The sequence below is a fragment of the Zonotrichia leucophrys genome, chromosome 6 (assembly GCF_028769735.1).
Source record: "Zonotrichia leucophrys gambelii isolate GWCS_2022_RI chromosome 6, RI_Zleu_2.0, whole genome shotgun sequence".
NCBI lineage: Eukaryota > Metazoa > Chordata > Aves > Passeriformes > Passerellidae > Zonotrichia > Zonotrichia leucophrys.
In genome coordinates, this window is record NC_088176.1 from 12,082,572 (window position 1) to 12,105,460 (window position 22,889).

General features: G+C 44.3%; 1 protein-coding gene across 7 annotated transcripts in view; it reads left to right on the top strand.

Annotated features, from left to right (window-relative positions):
• Positions 1-22,889, top strand: part of SH3PXD2A (SH3 and PX domains 2A) — a 241,674-nt gene that overhangs the window by 170,386 nt on the left and 48,399 nt on the right. For all 7 annotated transcript variants that reach the window (XM_064717417.1, XM_064717415.1, XM_064717418.1 and 4 more), the window contains one exon: positions 2,221-2,352. In XM_064717417.1, the coding sequence (XP_064573487.1) occupies positions 2,221-2,352 (132 nt within the window). The remainder of the gene's footprint in view (positions 1-2,220; positions 2,353-22,889) is intronic.

Genomic DNA, 22,889 nt, shown 5'->3' on the forward strand with positions numbered 1-22,889 from the left:
CATAGACATAAGTCCATCACAGCTTTTGTTTCTGGTTAAAAACCTTGGATTTATCTCAAGACTAAAACAAAGTAGGGGTTGTAGGTATTACCAGCCTAAGCAGGCTGAAGGAAGATTATAATGCTGCTGGATTCTGGACTGGAGAAAAGACTGTGTAGGAAACAGTGTGAAACGGGGGAAAGCATCTCGTTGTACTCCAGGTAGCCCAACTAGCACTGGTTTAAACCACAGTGCACAAGTCAGGATGACTGATCATGAAGAGAAACATGATGCTGATTTGCAATGGATAGCTGTGCTGAAAATTTGTATTATAAATTTCTATGTTGTCAGTTCATGGTCTTCTCCTCCTGTTCCTGCTACTGGCTGGGGTTCAACAAGCTATAGAAAAGCTAAATCTCTTAAACACAAGCTTCTAGAGGAGATGACTCCTCTTTAAAGAAAATTAACTTACGTAATTTGAGGAGAGGCAGAGGCATGCTTAGGGAGCAAGAAAGTCTTCTAATTTTCTGGATTTCTTAAACCTGGTCCAAGGGGAGGCATTGTGATAGTGTTTCCTTTCAAGAAACAGTTGAATTAATTGCCTTTTTTCTAGGATTTTCATTTCACAGGATGCTGTTTTAATGGCTGATGCATTCTTTACCTCTTTCTTGGCAGGGATGCTAATTACTTGTCTGTAGAATCACTTTGCATCTCCAGTCCAAACACATATGAACATGCTGAGTTGGGAAATACAGCACCCAGCATCCTGTGCTTAGTTGTCAGTCTCTTGACTTTTCTGGTGGACAGTTTCAGACCATGCTCCTTCCTTCCCGTCTCTTGTAGCCAATTTGTCATCAGAAATTCAGGAAAACCCAAAGTCTGCTCCTGGCTGTGTCCCTGTTGTGTAAAATGGGACATTCAGCAAGTTGTGTATCTGCTTCTGTCCTCCCTTTCAGTTGGCATCTGAATCCAGAGCGACAGGAACTGCCTCTTAACATGTGAAATGTTAATAATGCCAGTGTCCCAAACTGCTGTAATTGAGAAAACCTGCATTAAGGCATGTTGGCTCTTACAAAGTAAAGACCTAAACGGAGAGGTTCTTATGACTTTTCAAGGCGGTTTCTAGGCCGAGCACAGCCGGTCTGTGCCCGGGTTTGGGAGTGCAGGCTCTGTGTGTGCTGCACTGTTTGTGCTGCACTGCAGAGCCCAGATGCAGCAGCCCGAGGGCTCCCTCCACATCTGGCACTGCGCTGTGCCTGCCTCGTGGCTCCACCTCGAAATGCATGATTTCGGTTTGGGGGTGAAAAAGTCAGAAATAACACTAATAGTAAAAAAAAAAAAGAGCAGCAGTGTGGGGGAAGGGAGGGAGGAGAGCCTTATTTTGCACCTTTCGTGGCCCCTGTTGGCGTGAGCGCCTGCTCTCATTCATAAATGGCTCTGACAGCCGAAAGCCCTTGCTCCGAAGAGAAACCAAACAAGTGGGGGCGGCTGCGAGGGCTCCAGAGGGGCGATGGAGAGGGGGAGCCGAGCCCCGTCCCGCCGGGGAATGCGGAACCGCGGGGCTGCCGGGGCAGGGGGCGGCCGTGTGTGAGCACAGATCTGGCGCTATAACTTTTTTTCTTCTTCTGTTTCAAGTAAACACTCTTCCCCGCCCTCCCCTCGCTCCCTCCACCCCACCTCCCTCTCTTTCAGCCCCGCTCATGTGTTTCTATTTAAGGGCTGCACTGCAGACGAATATGATTGGCATCTACAGCCCCCTCTTGACTTTCAGCTCAAGCCTTTAGAGTGGAGAAGGAGCTGAGCCGCCAAGGGGAGAGCTGTTTCTTCTTTGGGTTTACTGGGGGGATGGCTCAGCTGTGGATTTATACTGCTTCTGCCCAGGATTTTTTTCTCTGAATGGGAGCAAGCATTGTGGAAACCATGTTGGGAAGAGGTTTATTTTCAGAATCCATCATGAAACTGTGCAACTAATTCACTTTTTTGGCTCCTTTTTGTATTTTTTTTTTCCTCCCCTTTTTTCTTGTTCTTCTCTCCAATGTCCCTCTGTGCTGCTGGGTTGTGGGCCAGAGGAGGCTGTTTCTATATGGCCAGCCATTTGGGGATATGCTGCGAGCCAGGGTTGTTTGCTGATTCGCTTGGCTCTGGTGACAAGTTGGCCTGTTGTGAATCGGATGGACGGAGGTCGCTCTCAAGGAGCCATGGCTGGAAGCTGGCTTACGGCTTGCTTTTTCCCTTCCCCAGGTGCTGATGCTAGCTCTGAACCCATGATCCTGGAGCAATATGTGGTGGTGTCCAACTATGAAAAGCAGGAGAACTCTGAGATTAGCCTCCAGGCTGGAGAGGTCGTGGATGTCATAGAGAAAAACGAAAGCGGTAAGTTGTATTTGCTGCTTTTCCCTCTTCTGATGGTCTGATTTTTGCATTTGTTCCTCTGCTTTCAGTTTCCTCATTACTACTTGTTAGCTGTACGTTTGCTCCATCTGGTACAGTTACTATGTCTGGCAGAGGATGTTGAAGTTTTTCGATGTTGATTTGGGCTGGGGGCCAAATGTTGCCTTCTACTGTAAGAATGTTTCATAGGTTTTGTGTGTTAATTAGCCAAGGTATGCTAATGGAAAATGAAGGTGATGGGGAGAAGGATCTGCAGCTAATGAAGCTGATGTATAGTAGGCTGCTATAGCTGCCCTGCTGTCTCTTCAAGTTTCTGTCAGTATTTCCATTACTAACTCCCCTTGCAGAGGATTTATAGGATGAGTGTTTAAAAATTGCTTGGGATGAAACTTGGCTTGACAGCTTAGCCCGTGGCCCAGAGCTCAGTAGGGAGGGGAGAGAATGTGCGTAGATAAATACGTGGCCATGCAGTTTCAAAACTTCTTGCAGAAGTGTTAATTGGGGAATTTTGAGGCAAAGGCAGAGGCTGTCATGTAAAAGCAAGATGAAATCCCCTTCTGCCATGCGTGGAATAACCAGCTTGCACTTGGAAAATGAGATTTTTGGCAAGCATTTGTATAGATTTCTTTTCTGTACTCAAACTTTTGGATGCCTGGTAGCTTTGAGTTGGGCAGAACACATGCAGGAGACTGTGTACGTGTGAGTGGTTGGAGTGGCTTAGCAGCTGGTTTGAATAACTGCCTGTCTTCAGCAGCTCCCCTCCTCCTCTCCAGCACTCCCTGTGTATTACTCCAGAGCTGTTGTCCAGGACTGGTTTCCAGCCCACTCGTGACTTGTGTGTCCTCATCCAGAGGAGCTGCTGACATTTGGATCTGTTCAAGCCAAGGCTCACATTGTGGTGCCTGCACATTCAGGGCTCTTGCCACTGGCAGGCTCTGCAATGTGCTGGGCACAGCAGAGCTTGGGGACACTGCATCACTCTGATATAAGGCTTAAATTCAGCTTTCAGAGCTCTGAGCCAGGTTATCCACAGGGATGACCATGCATTGTATTTTTTTCTCCTTCTTTTAATGGAGTGGTGATTTCTCTGTTGTATGACAGCCTCATGCTTGTTTGGCTCAAAGTGATACAGTCACTTGCTGGCTGGTGATTTTGTGTGGAGTCCAAAAGGATTGTGTGTGGAAAGGCACTGGGTAGTGTGGGCAGAAATACCCATCTCCTGGGTACTGACTATCACTTACAGAACTAATGGAAACCAAACTGCTCATCTGCCCCCTTAACAGCAGTAGTTTTGATTGAAGAGGGAAAAATGTCTTCACTTCTTGAACTGTGTCTGGTCTAGTGGACAAGCATCCTCCCTTCCAAGCCTGTGGCTTCTCATTGTCAGTAGTGGGTATCCCTGCCATCAGAGCAAGTCTGGTTATATTGTGGCAACTTATATTCCTATTCATGGTATCCTTGTACTGGATAATGTCTTGTGGAGCCAAGGGAATTAATTGGACTGTTAAATAATACAAGAAGTGTCTGAATTCCAGTTAGAGTTCCTTTGTGTTTTCATTTAGTGTGGCCTCTCTGCCTTGCACAGTTCAGACCACATTGTATTGAACCACATGGTATGCAGAGATAGAAATGGAGAATGTAGGGTTCAAATTAATTAAGTGGTCCTGGAATGGGACTGTTCTCAGGGAACATCCTTGAATTTGGATTATACTTCCTAAAACCATATTCTGATGCTTAGCAACCAGATTCCTTTCATAAACATGAAAGGAAATTTAAGCCTGGAATTCCATGCTGTGATTTTGCTCTTATACATGTACAAAATAAAGATATCTGTATCCTTTTAAAAGCCCATCAGATAAGCTCATAAGTCACAGGTTGGTGATGGAGAGAGCATCACTTGCTTGGATGCCTTTTTTGACAGTTCTTGTAGGGAGCTCATGATTTAGTTATTCCAATAACAGGACTCCAAACTGTCTCTTAATTCTTCCCTAGGTTAGGGATACCACAGGAATGACTTCAATACTGTATCTTGTCTCTTCAGCTACAGCTGAAGCTTTGGATGGCATGTAATGAAACTAGCAAAATTTTGTCAAGAGTCAACTTTCAGAACATATGAATTATGGCTTGAATTTGAGTATCTGCTTAGTGTAAGCAAGCCAGCCTAGAAGATGTGGTTATGACCTCTAAGAACATGGGGATATAATTTCCAAGAAAATAAGATTATTGTGCTATGCACATGTGTAATGCTTCATTTGACTGTATTGTTATGTTGACCTTTTAAGTGTTGTGAAGCTCTACCTGTGATGTATAAATGAGGCTCATTCTTCTAATCCACCCAAAGGAGATACAAGGTGACATGGATATCACTTGCAGCAGGGACAGTGTCTTCAGTGAAAGGAAGGAAGAGTTGCTGGACAGCTTGTTAGCTGACAGCTGAAAAGTGCTCTCAGACTGGACAGTGTGTGTTGGATGTGATGTTGGGCCAATATTTTGAACTTCCTTGTATGTACAGACACGTATATAGCATATCATGTCTGCTTTGGGTGTTTAACTGTACTTTGAGGAGCTAAGATGTGTAAAGACACACAGATGATTGTTTCATTTTAAAACCTTGCCTGAATAGGGTTGCCTGCTGATGCCAAGGACACTTAAATGGTTCTTTTGTTTTCTGGAGCAGAAAAAACTTTAACTTGGCTTTGTTGCATGGCTTTCGTAGGAAAGAAATACCTTCTCTTTTCTGGTCAAATGTCCCTATGTTTTTACACAAGGAACCTCACAATCAGTTTCCAAATGATGGTGCACATTTCACATCCTGCTGGATGTTTTCTTCTGCACACTTCTAGGCCCTGAGGTAGAGTCACCATCTTTTCTGATGTTTGCTTCCAAGTTGTGTGCTTTCCTGAAGGACATAAACTGTGCTTGTTCAGAGCCCAGTGTATAGAGCATAGGTAGAAGAGGGGGAATATCTGGCATTTGATTTATTGAAGTCTTATCTGGTATTTCATGAAGCTTCTTTAGCTTCACCTTAAGTGTGTCATGCTTACTGTGTAGTATTGCTCAGTGTTAATTTTCTCATATAGGAGATGGGCCTTGTCTCATTTGGCTTTCTCTTTCACTGAAAGAGTTGGACAAGTTGTCTTCATTATTGTGCAGTTGGACATTACTTGAAGTTCAAACTTCTGTCCAGTATTATGACTCAGGAGCAAGGTCAGTGTAGTATATGCAGTGAATAACTTCCAAAACCCTTAATCTGAGTTGTGAAGCCTTTGGGTCACTATAACCTGGTTGTTGCTGCAATTACTGTGGAAGCAAGCCTTGCTAGACGTAAATAAAGCTGTTGTACTTCAGAACAAGTTATTTAGTAGTGTACCACCTCTCAGGCTCCAGCATTTGGTTTTTGCAGCAAACACCTATCTTGGCTCAACAAAAGTTGTCTTTCATACCTTAATTCTGTTTATAAGATCAAAATACCCAATGTGCCTGTTGTATCTGATGAATACTCATCTCTTTTTTTCCTTAGCTGGGAGGAAAATCTGCCTGTAGAAATGGTTACAAATGCATCAGGAGAAAAAAGGAGGTTTACAGTCTCTACAGATGTTGTCTGGAAAAGAGCTGTAGTTACAGGGCTTGTGTTTCTTGCTAGAAGTGACTGTGATTTGTTTAAAGGCATGGTGTAATCAACCTGCTCTGTCCAACGCTATCTAAACATTTCTGAGTTGTTTCAGAAAAACTATGTGAGTAGTTGACGTAAGTCCTGTCTGTCAACTACATAGGCTTCTTTTAAACCTTAACCCAAAAAAGCCTCCCGGAATGACTTAAAAATGTATTTCTGTTGCAGAAAAAATAATGTTGTGACTTTAAAGCAGGAATCTGACAGATTTCTTTAAGGTGAAAGAGGGAGGGCCAGAGCAGCTCCCTCTCTGCCAAGTTTTGCATGCATGTGGCTTGAAATGGTCAAGCTATAAACTGTGTCGGCAGTGTTTGCAATGGAAAACCTGACAGACAGTGAAGTATGAGCACAGTCCTGAGCACCTCAGCTGCTGCTGCTGCTGTGCCTGCAGGCAGGATGGGAGCTCCTTCCTTGCAGCCCCCGGGAGCCCTGCCTGCGGTGGAGCCGTCGTGGGATGGCGTTCTCAGCTGGGCCGAGCCGGGCTGTAGCCATTTCCTCTGCAATTACATAACTGCAGACCAATTTTCTGTGTTACAGTACATGTAATACGTAAAACAAGGCTATTATGGTTAGTGTAACTTTATCAGGGCCCAAAGGAATCTCTGGGAAGGGAGGCTGCTTTTCTCTCTCTATCTGGGCTGTGGGCTTGGCACCGAGGAAGATCTTTGCTCATCTGGGAGTCCTGGCTTAGAGGTCCTGGGACTTGCTGGCTGTCCACACAGTGTCAGGAGATGAGTGTGTGCCTGGCAGTGTCCTCTGCTGCATGATTTGGTTTCACTGGTGCTGCTCACTGGCTGCAGTCAGGGCCTGGGAGAGGGACATAGAAAGGCCACAACTCTGGGGCCTTGGGGATGCAACTCTCAGTTCCTGGGGATGCACTGGCCTCTGTACTGCAAGCTCCCTGTTCTTAGATTGAGGCCTTTTGGAGTTAGGCTTCTGCCTCTTCATGGGGAGCACAGCACCCTTTATTTGAAGGTGTTGCTTTCCAGGGTTAAGTGGATTTATTTGGTACCAGAAGGAGCCATTACTTTCATGGTTAACTGCTGCATCTTGGCTGAAGACACAACCTTAAAGTGTTCTAAGTAGAAACAGAGGAACAGGGTTTCTTGCAATTCATGGACCAATCTCACATCTTTATATCCCTTCTGCCATGCCTGCTTTTGCAAGTAGCATTGATTTTTAGTCACCTTTCTTTAGTGTTGGTCAGGCTTTTTTGTTTGAAATGTGGTAAAGATCACTGTTTCTATCTTGCATCTGCTTTTTTGCTGGTCTACCTCTTTCTCTAGGTCCTTGTCTTCATGATCCCCCCTCTATACACAGAAGGGACTGTGTGCACTGCTAGAAAATGTCTCTGAGCGTTAGTATTGTCATGTAAAAGCTGGCCAAACCCAGTACTCTTCTGTTTATTCTATCAGATAAGTGGCAGTCCAGCAGCTTTCTAGGTTTCAAATGTGACTGTAGCTTTAGACCAAATTGCAAAAGCAGTTTCCTAGTTTGCTTGTGAATTGTCAATAGCTTTGCATCTGCTGGTCAGATGTGCTACCAGACACAGAAATTGCCGACGCTGTGCTTTATTTCAGGTGCAATTGGTGTGTGTTGGGTTCCTTTAGAAAGTGAGGGGGTTTTTTCCCTTCATGTAGCATTTCAAGAGAGTGTAATTCACCAGATATGATGCAGGACTTGATTTCTGTTTGTACACCCAGCTTTGCCCTGCTGTTTGTTCTGAGAAACTACTTCAGTTCTCTGTGTTTCCACTTCTTCCCCGTGTGTCTGTGTATTTGAATCTGAAGCCTTGTAAGAGACCAAGGTCATGATATAAAAAGTAAATACTCCCTCATACAGGAGCCCCTTCCCTTCTTGGTCAGTCCTTGAGCTGTGCCTGGAATTTGAGAAGAAGCAAACACTTGTGTAGGTTGAACACTTTTCCTGTAGCACTTTGGCTTTATCCCAGAGGACAGGTTTAGGTGAGTGGCCCCCACTAAGTACCTGGGACAGCTTGTCCAGCTGCTTCTGTATGTGCCAGTGTTCATAACTCTCTGACAAGGAGGGCCAAGTTCAAGGAAGGACCACCCCAAGCCCCTGTTTAGAAAACAAAGGTGCGTATCCTTCAGTGTGCATTCTGAATGCAGGGCTGCCTTGCCATGTGTCCTGCCTTCCTGGTATCAGCCCAGCAGCAGAGGTTACTTGATCCACTTATGAATCAGTTCCTGCCCTGCTGCAGTTTCTGTCCAATGTGTGTACTAATGCAGTCAAACACAGGCCATCTGAGGAGGCAGGGTGGGTGATTCGGAATTTTTGGCTAGGAGTTACTGGAAAGTTGTTTAATGTCATAAAAACAGTGTTTGTAGAAGTTCTCTCTCCAAACAGGGATGATGCTGGCAAAGCAGAGATGCTTTCCTTCTTCAAATGTTTGCAGCTCTGGGCTGGAGAAGGGCTGCTCTGGGCAGGCAGAGGTTCAGAGCTCTGAGTAAGGATGCTCAGTGGCACTTGCTTGTCTCACTGCATCAGTGTCTTTGTCTTCAGGCTTTTTGGAGGCACTGATCAAGCCTGGTTGTTCTTTTGCTTTGTGCTGCAACAGTATAAACAAAATATCCTGTTGGTGCATCTGGTTGCAAAGGATGGGTTTTATTTTCAATTTTGTCTTGGAAACTGCTCTCTCTGGAGGGAGGCTGGGTGCCTTGTTTTAAAGTAGTCAGTGGAAATGGAGTATTGATAGGAGAAACAGGGACATCTGCACTAACCCAGGTTCTGTGCTGGCTCCAAGGGAGGCCTGGGACAAACTTAGAGCAGAGAGGTAAAACTGGATGTGATGATTTCCTCTAGCCAAGTTCTCCTGGAAATCAGCTCCTTTGTGGGGATACAGTGCCTGACCAACCCTGCAAACAGGCACTCCCTCTTCCAGTGGCCTGTTTGCTAAATGTTGAATGGATGGAGAGAATTTGCACTCAACCAAAACAGCTGGGTCAGCAGGAGATGAGGAGGAGCCCTCCCTGCTCTGCTCTTGCCCTGGGGAGCCCAAGGGTGGGGTGACACTGTCTAATGACTTTAGCAGATGGAGTGAGCTGGAAGCAGCCCTTGACAGCCTACCCTGAGCTCTCTGGTGAATGTTTTGTAAACTATTTTCTGAACACCTTTTTTCTTGCCTTTTCCTCGTCTGGTTGAATTTTTAACTCTGTGCCTCAATAAGGAGGATGGCAGCTTCTTTCTTTTTCTGGCTATTTTATTTCAGCAGCCAAAACGTGTTGGTATGGCTGAAGCCCTTGTTTGATCTTCCACAGTTAAACTTGAATTTACTGTGCCTAGAAAGGAATCATGCCACAACATTTCTGAAGTAGTTACCTCTGAGCTGCAGTTCAAGACTGCCCTGTACATGGGTTTGAATAATGAGGGGTTGGGACTGAAGTTCCTGGGCCTGCATAGTGCTTGAGCACCACCCCAGCTTGGGCTGTTGCTGCATAAAACAAAATTCTTTAATTATGAATGTTTTGTGATATTTATGTTGCTATCTTGTGATGTCTAAATGGCTTCCTCTGCCCCACTTAGTAACTTTCACAGCAATTGACGTTTGTTTCTGTTTAAGAGCTTGGCAGACAAGTCTGTGTTGGAACCACTGCAGGGTTGTTACTACTCTGTTTGTTTTGTAGTGGTCCTCTATCACTGTGGAAAATGAGGTTGTTCTCCACTGCCACCTCTGAAATACCTATTGTTTTGTGACTGTGCCAAGGGATTAAGGTGGGCTCTTGCTTTTCTGCTGGTGCTATTTGTTCCAACCCTGTGGAAGGGGAGAGTGTCCCTTTAATCGTGCTGTGACATTTCCATCTTTTCTGGGAAGCTATTCAGCATTTCAAAGACATCCTTGCTTGGTTTTCCTTTGCCCAGCTTCAAATTGCAGTTGGTATTTGTTCTGCCTCCTTGATGACAAGCTCATTAAGAGCTTTTGAAATATGTCTGTCTGCTAAAACTCTTCCCTTTGCAGTGCCTCCTTCTGCTGGAGCTTTCCTGGGACACCTTCTGGAGCTCTGCTGCTGGGGGTGTTTTTCCTGTTGGGATGGAGTTGTTGACTGTGGCTTGGGTTATCAAGGCTCCTTCATTTGGGAGCAGCTCAATGTCCCACTAAAGTGACCTTTGGTGTGTTTATAAAGCCTTGCAAAGTTACCTAGTAGTGGTGTTCTCTTGGGTTTGTAGTTGAAGGTTTCAGAGTAGTAAGAAACTAATTATTATTTTCCAAGCAACACTGCCTCATTTCATTCCCCTTGGAGGGAAAAGATGGATTAACAAGTTATAGGGACACAAAAAATGTCATGGGGTCATGTTTCTCTAAAGCATTCTCCTTTTTAACACTACCCATCAGATCCCTTTTATGTAGTGTTCACTTTTTAGAGAGTTTTAAAGAAACATCTCTCCAGATTAAGACATAAAACAGCTTCCAATTTGAAACTGTCCCTCTAGAACATATTTTTTCAAATGTTTTGGGCTGCAATGTGTGGTTTATATTCATTTTTCTAGTCTTACTCCCATTGTTTGTCTTAATCTTGAGCAACTGGTATTCTGACAGGGCTAGTTCAATTATGTGAGGGTTTTTCCATTTTGTTGAGACATCTAAAGTCCAACCACTTTGACTTTGGCATTCATTTTTCTTTTCTTTAGCTGATATCATGCCTCTGTGGGACAGCTTTCCCACACCTCTAAATGTCTTACAGCTCAGGAGAAGGGTGATTGCTGTGACTGGGAAGTCACCAGGTATATTAAACATTTATCTCTAGGGCTGGATTTTTTCCATGCTGTCTTGTAGCATTCCACTGAAGTAAGCAGGTTCCCTTTTCAACTTCTGTCCACCTGGCTTGAGTAGAACAATATACTACTCATTTAATTGTGGTTAGATCTCCAATCTAATTGTAGGTTAGAGGACATTTACATTTCTCTGATTTCTCAAGAAATGGGAATTGGAGGCCAAAGAGAGGAAGGAACTGCCCTGCCTCACAAGTGCCAGCAGAGCAAGCCCTTTGCTGGGGCCAAGCCCTCACACAGGCAGGACTGAAAGAGGTCCTGGTTCCCAGGTCAGCATGTGAGGAGATTTTTCTTGTCTTCAGACCACAAGGAGTATATTTCAAAGGAGAAAAAAACCTATCAATGTCAGCCCTTGCAAAGATTGTTTCTCTTCTGAATCTCTTTTGATTTCTCCAAATCCAAGGCACTGAGACCCCCCCCAGACCTCCTCTAGGAGCAGGAGGAGGAGCGAGCCTGTCTGGGCTTCATATTTGCCATCTGTGGGCATGAAATGTGTTCCAGGATTTCTGAGACTGCCCTGTTAGTCTGTCTGCTGGGGAGAGGGTGGGATGTGACCACTGAAACCACAGACCTGAAGACTTAGCTGTGCATAAAGGCACTTCAGCTTTGGACAAACAGGGCATGTTGGTAAGGGTGGAGGAGCAGTGGACACAGGCTTTGCTGCCTTTAAGTTTGCTGTACAACACATCCAGCTAATCGTGGGCAGTAGGATATCCACCAGGCCTCTGAAAACTTCAATTCTGAAATTTCCAGCTGCCTGCAAGTTTCTTCCTATTTCCCTTCTCATTTAACCCTCCTCTGCTGAGACTTCATGCTGAAGGCAGATAGTTAAACTCCCCATTTCTCCTACAGACCCTGTTTGGAGCCCAGGATGGCAGACTGGAAAGGAAAATTTTATATAGCATCCCCTCTTGGAGCCTTTACTCATTACCTACTCTGTTTATGCAGTCACTGCCAGTTTCAGGACCCTGAAACCTACCCCAAGAAAATCTTTCCAAGGAAAATCTGCTTTTTATATTAGAATGCATAAACTTTCTAATGATTGAGTTTCCTATATCAGCCAAATAGGTCACCAGCTCAGCACTGCTGCAAGAAACTACCTGGGGCCAAGAAGATACAAGTATTATTGCTGAGGCCTTCCAAGGAGTCCCATAGTTACCCTGTGAGCTGCATTCCTTTGGATGTGGCTGCTTTTAAAAAAACAACCAACCAAAAATATCTAAAAAATAATTTATTTTTAATTATTTAATGGATTTTTGCTATATCAAAGTTCCTTTTAAGAAAGCAGGTTGATGAAATGTCTTTAAATAAGCCCCCAGAATACTGAATTTAATGCATAATAACTGATGTTTTCTGCCCTTTGTTCTAGTTAATCAAGACAGTAATTATGCACAAAGACTTTGGTCTTGGAGTGACTTTCAGGCCTGTTTTTCCAAGTAAGAAAAAGACTGATGGTGCATTTTTGTTGTGTCAGATGAGGACAAGATTAATAAAGGATGGAAGAGATTTTTTTTTTCTCCCAAGCTGCACAGCAAATAAGCAGTTCCAATAATACTTTGGCAGCAAAATGGAAGCTTTAATCATTAGCAGACGCATTTCAGTTACAACCAGCAACATAACTCCTTGCTTTTGGTTTTCATGTTAAAAAGAGTTCAGTTTTGCCACAAACCAGTTTCTTGTCCATCCTCAGATTTAGCAAAACCTATAGGAGTAATTGCCTTGCTTAGGATTGCCATGATACAATGAGGTTTAGGGGGTAGCTTGACAAAAGGGTGCATGTTGGCTCTTCCCCATCCACTCCCTCAGGCTGGGACATCAGACTTTCTGGCATTGTTGGTGGAGAATTTAATTATTTTTTTGGTAGAAAGATGTTGGCTTGTGGCTGGATTAACCAGAGCCGTTCTAGAAAAGGCAGCAGATGAGATGGGCTCTCTTGGAGCTCTGTTTTACTGGCTGGGCTTCTTGTTACTGCATTTGCTGGCAAGTTCAGGTTTTTGTATCTTGTTACAGTGTGACTTCATCTGAAAGTTGCACGTGCAGTGGGACATCACTTTATTTCAAATGAGGCTGGACTGCAGTTGTATTGGCAATGTAGTCAAACTTCATCTTGGTGATAACAGCAAGTATTTCCCAGACCTCACTTGGGTCTATATCTCCCATTTTTCCCTGCAGTGTGAATGTGTGCTGGGACGCCCTGATGTGTTGCTTTGAAAAGCTGTTGTGGTTCAGTTGCAGAACTGTCTCCAGCTGATCTTTCTCCCATGACATGTACACCCTTTCTGGTCAGCGTGCTGCTGGGATTGTCTGTGATGCATTCCTGTCTCCCTGCCCCTGGAGAGGAAGGGCAGTGCTGGGTGCACTCAGGCTGCAGACTGAGCTTCACTTTGCTCCTTTATTAACACACCTGCCATATGTTTGTCAAAGAATCACAGACTGGTTTGGTACTTAGAGAAAGTTGCTTTCTCGTGATTAGCAGCAGCCTGACTAGCCAGACCAATGCTGTCAGGCACACATCTGTGCTGATGAGGGTAAGGTGACACCTTCATGATTTGATGTCCAGGCCTTGAGGTGCTGTGCTGGCTCTCAAACTGGGGCCATATTTGCAGGTGAAATGTATCCTTCTTAAAGGATGATAGCTCTCAGGGGCCAAACCTGGAATGGAGCTGGAATGACAAATTCCATGGGCTGAAACTGAAGTTATGAAAGCCCTAAACATGATTCCTACTCAAACACAATGGAGGTGATGGGGGAGGATGTTGCAGGGTAAATCTCCATGCAGTGGTGACCCTAAGGTTGGAAGAACAGCATCTAACATTAAACCTGAATCATTGGCTTGAACATTGGTAGGTTCAGAGATGACAGTTCATTCTCCCACATGGACTTTCATGGCTTTTGGATGTTACTGGAGGCCTCCATGCACGAGGAAGAGCAGAGCTGCTTGGAGAGACTCAACCCATTTGTATTAACTGAGTATTGCTGGAGATTTAATGTGGGTAATGTGAACTTAGCAAGATCCATCACTGACCGCTGAAACCCTAGGATTAAACTCAAGGGCAGTTTATTCAGTGTCCTGGAAACCACTCTGAAGAGTCTGCATTTCTGGGTGTCTGCAAGGACAAAACTGCACACACTGACTCATGTTGGGGAAGGTGAATCTTGCTTGTTTGCCTGAAAACAGGGTCAAGAGTCTGAGGGACAGTTAATTTGATGTTTTGTTCTTAATTCTGACTAAAATTCCTTACTGTTACTGAGAAGGAAATGCTCTGCAGAGTATTTAAGAATTAAAATTACAGGATGGCTGTAGCCTCAGGGTGAGCTTGGAAGTTACTCCCTTGCTTCAAGTAGTCTGTGACCAAGATGTCCTTGAATAAAAGTAGAATGATCAGAAATAGGACATTATTTTCATTGCCAGGCAAATGGGATAACTGAGTCCTGTAGAAAATGCCTCTTGCTCCTCCTGAGCACAGCAAGCAAAACTGGTTCCTGTACCAGCTACAAGTTAAATTACACACTTGGTCATTCCAGATGTCTTTGTATTTTTAGAGCTGACTGTACACTTCCTGGGCTGTTAGCCTGTTGGCTTTAAAATAAGAAGTGAGCTTCTGGGGCTGGCGTGTGAACCTTTCCACTTCACTGAGAGCTGGGAATTTAAGTATCTCTTTCACAGAAGTGTCCAGGTTTGAGAGGCAGCCACATGAAAGGGCGTTGCTTTCCCCATGCCACCCCAGAGACTCCCAGGCTAACAATCCCAAACAGAAACCAGCATCCCACAATAAGGACACTGTCTGCAGAATGTGCATGTGGGATCTCGGGATCTGAATGGTTCTGGGGATGTCTTGCAAGATACCTGCTGACACTGGTTTAAATTTGGTTCTGGATATCGGGAATTGTTGTGTAGAGACATTTGAGGGAAAACGCTGGTGGTTTCAGAGAAACTTCCATTACAGATGAGATGGAGCCACCCTTTGTAATGCTGTGGCAAATGCCAGTGTAGCCACCTCCTTGCATGGTGCACTTGAGTTGCACTTGGTGCTACATACTCCTTTGGAAGGTATCTGTAGCCCTAGCATATCCAATTGGTAACAAGCCCTTTGCATGTTTTTGGAGAGTAGAGAGAAAATCTGTTATGAGCAAGCCACTGTTTTCTTCCTTTTGAGATTTTAATGTGGGATAAAAAAAAGAAAGATATATGAATGATTCATCCCACAGGCTGTAGTGTTAATCCCATGAAGTTTATGTGAGCAGTGTGTGGCCAGCATCCTTGAAAACGGTCCATGTGCATTAGCTGTGGGAGGTGCTGTGTGGCCTGAAATGCAAAGGATAGTTTAAATCAGCTTCTTTCTTTCCTGATGTCTGCTACTCAGATGTGTCCTTCTATCATGCCCTCTTCTCTGTTCCTTAATTTTTCCTTCTTGTCCTCTCTGCTGTGTGTGTTGACTTTTAGTATGGAGGAGGAAAATCAATTGCATTGCTGGTCATGTTTTCCATCCACCTTTCTCTGCTCTTTTGCTGCTTTCCGTTCAGGAATGCCAGCACTGAGACAGTGATTAAGTGATTGACTGGACTTTTTACAGTTTTGCCAGTGAGTTGGTCTGGATATCAGCTTTGTTCAAGTCAATAAGTGCTCCCTGATCATTCTAGTTCTTGTAACTGGGTGCCCAGCTGGGCATGATATTCATGTGCACCTCTCCATCTCTCAGGATGGACCATATCAGGGTTTTGTTTAGTTGGGCGTTCATACAGCTTCATAATCTTCCTTGAAATGTCTGAGCCCTGCCTCCTGTCCCATGCACAGGACAGAATATGGCATGGGCATGGCCATGGTGGCCCAGGCTGTGCAGTTCAGAACCAGCAGGCAGCTGGGCCCAGCTCTGGTGAGAGCTCACAGAACTCATCAGTAGCAGGAGGCCCCGGGGCACGTGGGAGGCTGAGCACTGTTACGCAGCTATCCTGGTTTGTTTGGATTCTCTGCTGTCCAGGGCTGGAGGACTTGGAAGTGGATGCTGGCAGAAGCGAAGCCTTCTCACAAGACTCTTGCTCTGTGCTTGGAGAAGTGAAGTCACGTTGTGAAGTCTAAATCCGTAGTGGAATTTGATGATGTTGGTTTAAAGGATCCAAAAACCGTGGCAGAAGTAGGTTTTAAAAATAAAAATGTAAGGTGTTGACTAGTCAAGAACTGTGGAGATACTAGTGGAGTCTTTTCAGCAGGTGCTTTCAATTTCTGTTTGGATTTTTGGCTGTCCTCTTCTGTTTCAAAGCAGTAGTATTTTGGTGGTGGAATTTTGCCCAGAAGTGTTCAGAAATTACCATATGAAGGCTGGTAGAATGGATTTCAGAGGCAGAGGACTTTACAGCGTGACCAGGCAGGGGCTGAAGAGCTGGCAGCAGTGTAGCCTTGCTGTTTCTGCTCAAGACCAGTTTCTGAATAGGTGGCAGCCACTCTGGAAAATCCAAGTACAGTTCCTTATGAAAATGAGGAGCAGGCTTGGGATGAGGTTGGGAGCAGAATACCCAGCCTCCCTTCAAAAACCTGCATTTTTCACTCTCAACTTGTCATGAAGTTGCTGTTTCCCAAAACTGTATCTCTTCTGTGCTGCAGAAGGTCCTTGGTGGGCAGCAGTGGTATGAAATGATCAGTATTTGCTCCACTTTACTCTGTGTTGCATTTTGTAGTACATTCTGCTGATGATTCTCACTCTTTTATTAGCTTTCTATAGCATTCAAAGGAATAAACTGTAAATGTCATATGGCTCCTGAACTATACTCAAACAGCTACACATGGGTTCAAGATGAGAAATTGCGTTTCCAATCCAGACTTTCCCAAAATAGGAATGTGGGTTGTGATCTGTCTAACGTTTTGTTTTGAATAGGAGACTTTTGGTTAATGTCAGTCTTGGAGGAGAGGAAAACTGTCAGATGTCACAAGATCCCAACTGCTCTTTGTAGAGCGACTGCAGCCAAAGACACTGGGGTGTTGGGTTTCTGCTGAATTTGAGTGACTTCTTAATCATGTGGTGGCAGCATCAAGGTTTCCTGGCCAAAAAAAAAAAAAAAAAAAAAGGATAGTAAGCAAAAACTGATGTGTCCTAATAGTAATTTGCAAAAACAAAAAACATTTCCTAAGGTGGATGCAGCAATTGGAAAGTTAACTTGTGGCTGTCCTTCAGCTTTCAACCTCCAACCCCTACTGAAACCAGTGACTTTTCACTGGTATTTTGGGGGTGCAACCATCTTCTTCCCCATCAGCTTCTTCTCCCTTCCACTTTTTTGCAGGGTTTTTGCTATTTTAGCCATAGTGATCCATATCGAATATATACATGGATTTGATGCCTTTCTGTGGAATATGACAATTTGTTTGTGGCCTCAGTCCCCAGGGCTGGCTGAACAGCCTGCTGGCTGTTTGGGTAGGGGCAGTACATGTACACACACAGAGGCTGGGGCTCTCTGTAGTGAAGGGAAGTAGCCCCTTCTCCCTGAAGCTGAATGATCTGGAGTGTGTTCCCTCAAGGACAGCTCACTGTGAAGTGGCTTCTTGTGCTGTGGCACATATCCAAGCCACTGTGGAAGATCCAGGCATTTCTACTGCTGGCTTTGGCATGCCAAGAGTGAAATTTTTGTGCTCAGAAGGTTCATCTTTATCCTTCTCCTCTTCAAAGATTGCATAATTCAAAAAAAAAAAAAAAAAACCAAACAAAAAAACAAACAAAAAAACCCAAACCAACCGAAAACCAAACCTGTGAGTGCAGATAGGTATTATTGCTGGTTTCTTTGCGGTAACTGGGATATGTGGTATTCTGAAAAGAAAATAGTCTTTCTCCCCCACCCATTCTGTATGATACCTATCTATCCCTTCTAAAACCCAAATGTTTGGCAGAATGGCTTCTGGCTGAAATTTCCCTTGTAGGACAAGCTGGGCTCAAGCTATCCTTGCACAATGCCCTTTTCAAAATTCTCCAGAAAACTTGAGTAGCTGTGTGCTAGCAGGGCTCCCCACAGCTGCAGCTCCAACCTGAGGAGCAGATGGGCAGCTGGATGGTGTGCTGGCAGCAGCTCTGCTCGGGCTGCAGCCTCCTGTCTTCAGCCTTGCAGGGGCTGTGGTTATGCTCTTGGACTGCACAGCCAAAGAAAAATTAAGATCCTGATGGAAAACTTCTTGGAAGACTGAAACTACTCCTGCACATCTGTCCTCCCTTGGAAAAGGTATTACGTGCTGAAGTTATGAAATGTTGTTGGAGGGTGAAGTGCTCTCTGTTTGCCAAAGATCCAGGAGTGTCTAAAGTGACTGTACTTGGGACAGGAGGCTCAGGGAGCCAAGTACCATCTTCTCCAGCTGTGCAGAGAACACAGGAGCAGGACTTTGCCAAAGACAGTAAGCTGATACCCACTGGCCAGGAGTTGATGTCACTGGCCAACCTCATCTAATTTCATATTAATGTGAAAAACAAAGATTTATTCAGATCCAGTGTGCCTGGTCTCACAGAATGAAGTGGCACATCTAATTTACTATACAGCTCTCTGTAGTCCAAGTTTCTGTGCCTTCCAATTAATTTATTATTGTAGATGGTATGTACCCGTTTGGAATCCCCCTCTGTTCATATTTAAAATTTGATTGTATTGTTAAAGCACTGAGAACGTCAAGGCTTTTGGGGAGGATTTTTGTACTGACTAGCCTAGCTTTGATGTACTTGCCAAACATCTGTGTGCTTTCTATATATTTTCCTCTTGCCTTCAGAAAAAGGATGGCTGCGTTTATTTGTGGATGAAATACTTTGCTAGGAATGGCTGTAAATCTGAAAAGTTGAAAATTGTCAAGTGAGCTTATAGACAATAGTAACAGAGAATAAAGAATTAAACCTGGTATGCAGTCTGGAAAAACTAAAATTCTTCAGAATCTTTTTTTTTTTCCTCCCAATGCTGGCATGGGGAGGTATAAAAATTGAAAATCCAGCAAAGGTCCTGATTTGGAAACTTGAAACCACTGCAAAGTGTGAACATTCTGGCAAGAGCAGCACAGGGAGGACTGGAAGGTGCTGGAGTCAGGCTGTACTGCATGGACAAGAGCTCCCTGCTGATAGAGATGTCTGTCTTCTTCTTAAATCTTCTGATGACCCATCAAATTACTTCTGATTTACATGAGCTGTGATGTAACTTCTATTACTAATGTTAAACTGAACATTCATGGTATACAGTTGAAAGTTTTTACTGCTAAATCCATGAAAAAGCTATGGTGTATAATCTCAAAGGCCTGTTACGTTTCATTTGGGTTTGGCCATTAAACTCTGACTCAGTGTTAATTTTCCTACCTTCTTCATGGGCCAGTATAAAGTGACCAAAAACATTCTGATATTTCAGGAAATGGATAATAAGGGAACTCCATATTGTATATCTTTTTATTTTCTTATTGGATGACATCATCACTATAATAACAATTTATAATATTTCTGTTCCCTTAAAAAAAAACCCCAACAGCACATTTTAAAAGAAATTGAAAACCACCAAAAGATCCCCCTTGAGAAATGGGCTGTTTGCAGCCCTGTGTCACTGGAGAGCAGACCCTCTGGAGAGTTACTGTGTCTGGAGTGGCAACAGCTTGATTCCAGATGCACAACTGACTGAAGTATTGCACTTTGAGGTGGGAACTGGACTTGCACATAAAGTTTTATCTGTTAATCTGAGGAGACTCTTCAGGACATTATGACCAAGGACTGTGTTTGCTTGCAGCTGGCTTTCTGTAAATCCAGCCTCTTACTGAGCATTTCATTGTGATTCAGAGTAAGGATGCTTTTGGCATGTTTTCTACACTGGGATTCAGACAATCTGGGTGAGAATATCAACGGTTCAGGGCTGTTTCACAAGTATCATTCCCAGGGATGTCCATCTGCCATCCTGGGGAGCTGCTGGAAGTGCTGTATCAGTGCTCCAGAGATGAGCCTCCCCGGTGCCTGCAGCGGTGCTCAGAGAGCATCGGCTCAGCCAAGGAATGTGCCCTTGACATGGCCAGGGTGCCCCAGATGTGTTTCATGTATTGGTACAAAGAAGAGCTGTCTAATCTGCTCTGAGGCTCTCCTGCCACGCGTGTGTTTGGCTTGGCCACCACCGTTCCTGCTCTCAGAGCCTAAGTGTGTGTTGGCAGCAGGGAATCGTCGTCACAGAGTAATTTCAGGCACAGAGGAGTCAAACCAAAGTTCATTTTGTTCCTTTTCTTCAAACTTAACAGCTTGCCTGAGCGAGCAGGGGCTGCATCAGCCGCTTTTCTTTTTAATCAATACCTCATCTCTTTTGCAAGTCCTTTGCAATATCTGAATGAAATGCCATGCTCCTGAGACCTCTGGCTAAAGACAGACAGGTATCTCATTTGCTTTGATTGATCTCATTTTAAATGCTCCAGCTACAGGCACAGAAACAATGATCTGAAGTCACATTTTGCTCACACTTCTGCATGGTTGTTTGTTTTTTTAAAATAAATACAGGAAAATCACTGGTCTGCCCTAATGATGCTTCTCAGAAGCTAAAGGCCAGAAATATTCTGAAGACCAGACACTGAATCTCCTTTGAGTTTTCATTTTCCTTCAGCTTTTGTGTGGACAAGCAAGTAGATGCATATCTTAGCATTGAGGTGGTATGTGCTGGTTGGCGACCAACAAATCTAACCACTTGTTTAACAGAGAGTTAAATTTTAATGTTAGGACCATGTAAAGCTTTACTTCCAAATTTTGTTAAAACAGTTCCTGTTATTGTTTGGCATCTGGATTAACCTGATTATTAGCAGGGCAGTTGGAAGGCTGCAGGTGTTGGTACTGGGCAATGCCACTCACTGACTTGGATTAGCAATCAATAACAAATGGCTCAGCCAGAGAAAGCATGATCTCCATGAAGAGGGCTTGTGAGCAGGAGAGCTGTGCTATAACTTAACATGGGAGGAAAGAACATCAGGAGGATGTTGAACCTTCAGGTGGTGTCAGTTGCTAGCCAGAGTATTGACCAAGAAATTCACTTGTTGTGTTAGGAATCTGTGCGTAAGTGGAAGTGATGCTTGTCCTTCCCAAAAATGTGTGGTCTTGGCTGCAAGCTGCATGGCACATTGTGTTGTGTATTGCTGAGCTGCACTCCGAGAATTTCAGGGGTGTGTGTTTCAAACAGCTCATGCAAACAAGGGAGGGCGGTAGACATCCCTGAAATGCTATGGGAAAACCTCTTCCCCAGTAGGGATTTAAGGGCTACAAGAGTCTGCACTTTCCTTCTTCCCAGTTTGGGTTCTTTCCACTCTGTAATCCTTGCCCACATGTGCAGGGAGGGCAGCGTGCCAAGGAAACTTCAATTCATTAGTCATCCTAAAGTGTGCAAGAAACCTCCTTGGTGTTGCTGGAGGTACAGTGTTGCATGTACTTTGTTAGCATTGCAGTGAGCTCCAGCTCCCTTTCCAAATGCACTCATAATCACTAAAGGGGATGTTTTGGAATAAACTTTGAGACCATACAAGCTTTTGTGAAAGCATAGCATTCCAACAGTGTAATTAGTATGTCAGCTAACAGACCTATCCAAAGACTTATTTGCTATCCGGGCTGTTTTACAATGCAAGAGCCATGCTTCTGTGATCTGTTTGTTTTTTATGGCAGTGCCTAAGGGCCAGCTGAGATCAGGGTCCTGTTGTGCTAGACATTTAGGCCCCGTCCCCAGAGAATGGAAGTCTACATGGGGAACAGACAAAGGAAATGCTGTTCAGATCTGGGGGATGGAGGAGGGGAAGGGAAGTAACTAAGACTTGGAAGCTGGGGAGGGAAAAACTCCTCCCACGTAAAGAACTGGTCTGGTTCTCAGCTCTCTTGTGGAGAGCTCCCCAAAGCTGGGCCAGCACCCCAGCTGCAGGACCATCCTCTTTCTCAGTTTGCAGTGAATGTGCAGCCTCTGTGCTCCATCACTGACCTTTCCTAAAGCAAGAAGGGGAAATCAATGTGCTTTGAGAGAAGGGGAAAGAAAATTTTTTTAAAATCCTCAAAAGGACCCCTAAAAAAGCCATCAGTCTGCCAAGAGTGAGATCCTGAAAAGTGCAAGATTGCAAAATGCCTGAATTGAAGGTTTTCTGTTGAAGGTTTTCAGAGCGATTGGGGAATAGCAGGAGATACATCAAAGTTTAGCGCTTGCAACAGGCTCTGGCCAGGTGTAGTTACAGGCAGTCCAGCATTTCCTCTTTTGGTAGCCTTGTGCTGGGGAGAGGGAAGGGTTTAATCTAGCATTCACTCACAGGGTAAGCTTAAGTGACTCCCTGTTGAAAAGATAAACATTTTGCCTCTATATCATCTGTCTAGCAGGTTTAGGTAATCCCTTACTGTGCTGTTTATTTAGTTGAAATGGTGCTGTATTGTGTAATACATGTGTGTTTGTAATGAAGGGTCTGCAAATCTCAGCTTTTTGCCCAAGGACAGCATTACTCTTGCCCTTGTTTCATGGTTGATTTATTCCTAATGGAAAGGAATAAGCCTCACAATGATCTATTTGTCTTTTCTCAGATCCGTGAAATGTATGGAGATTGACAGCTCTTCTGTATCTCACGTCATTAATTTGCCTTGCTAACCTTTATTTAGCATCAAAAGATCAACTTCCCTTATTGTTGCCAGCAAATCTGTGCTTAGTGCCTGCTCTGGCTTTGTTTAAGCTTCAGGAGACAGAAAGGAGAGTCAGAAAATGAAAATATTTATGTACTGGGACTTTGACTTATTGTGCACTTAACTGTACCTTCCTGGAGGCAGACCAGCATCTGAAGCTGCCACAGCGTGGCCTTTTTCCATCAGAAGAGTGTTAATAGAAACATTGCTGTTGATGTTGTAGTGCAAGACTAACTCAGTGAGATGTTTCTGGTTTCTTGGGACAGTGATTCTCTGCTCTGAGTCTAGCCTGCCTTTCCAGTCTGCAAGGAGCAACCAAAGCCTCAAGGTCAGTCTTTAAAGTCAAGATCCAAGGTGAGGCAACAAGGAAGCTGCAGGAAATCATGTGCTTTCTGCCATGTGGTGAAAAAAAATCCTGCAGAGGAGCTTGAGCCAACTGTGTGCCCTTTGTATCCAGA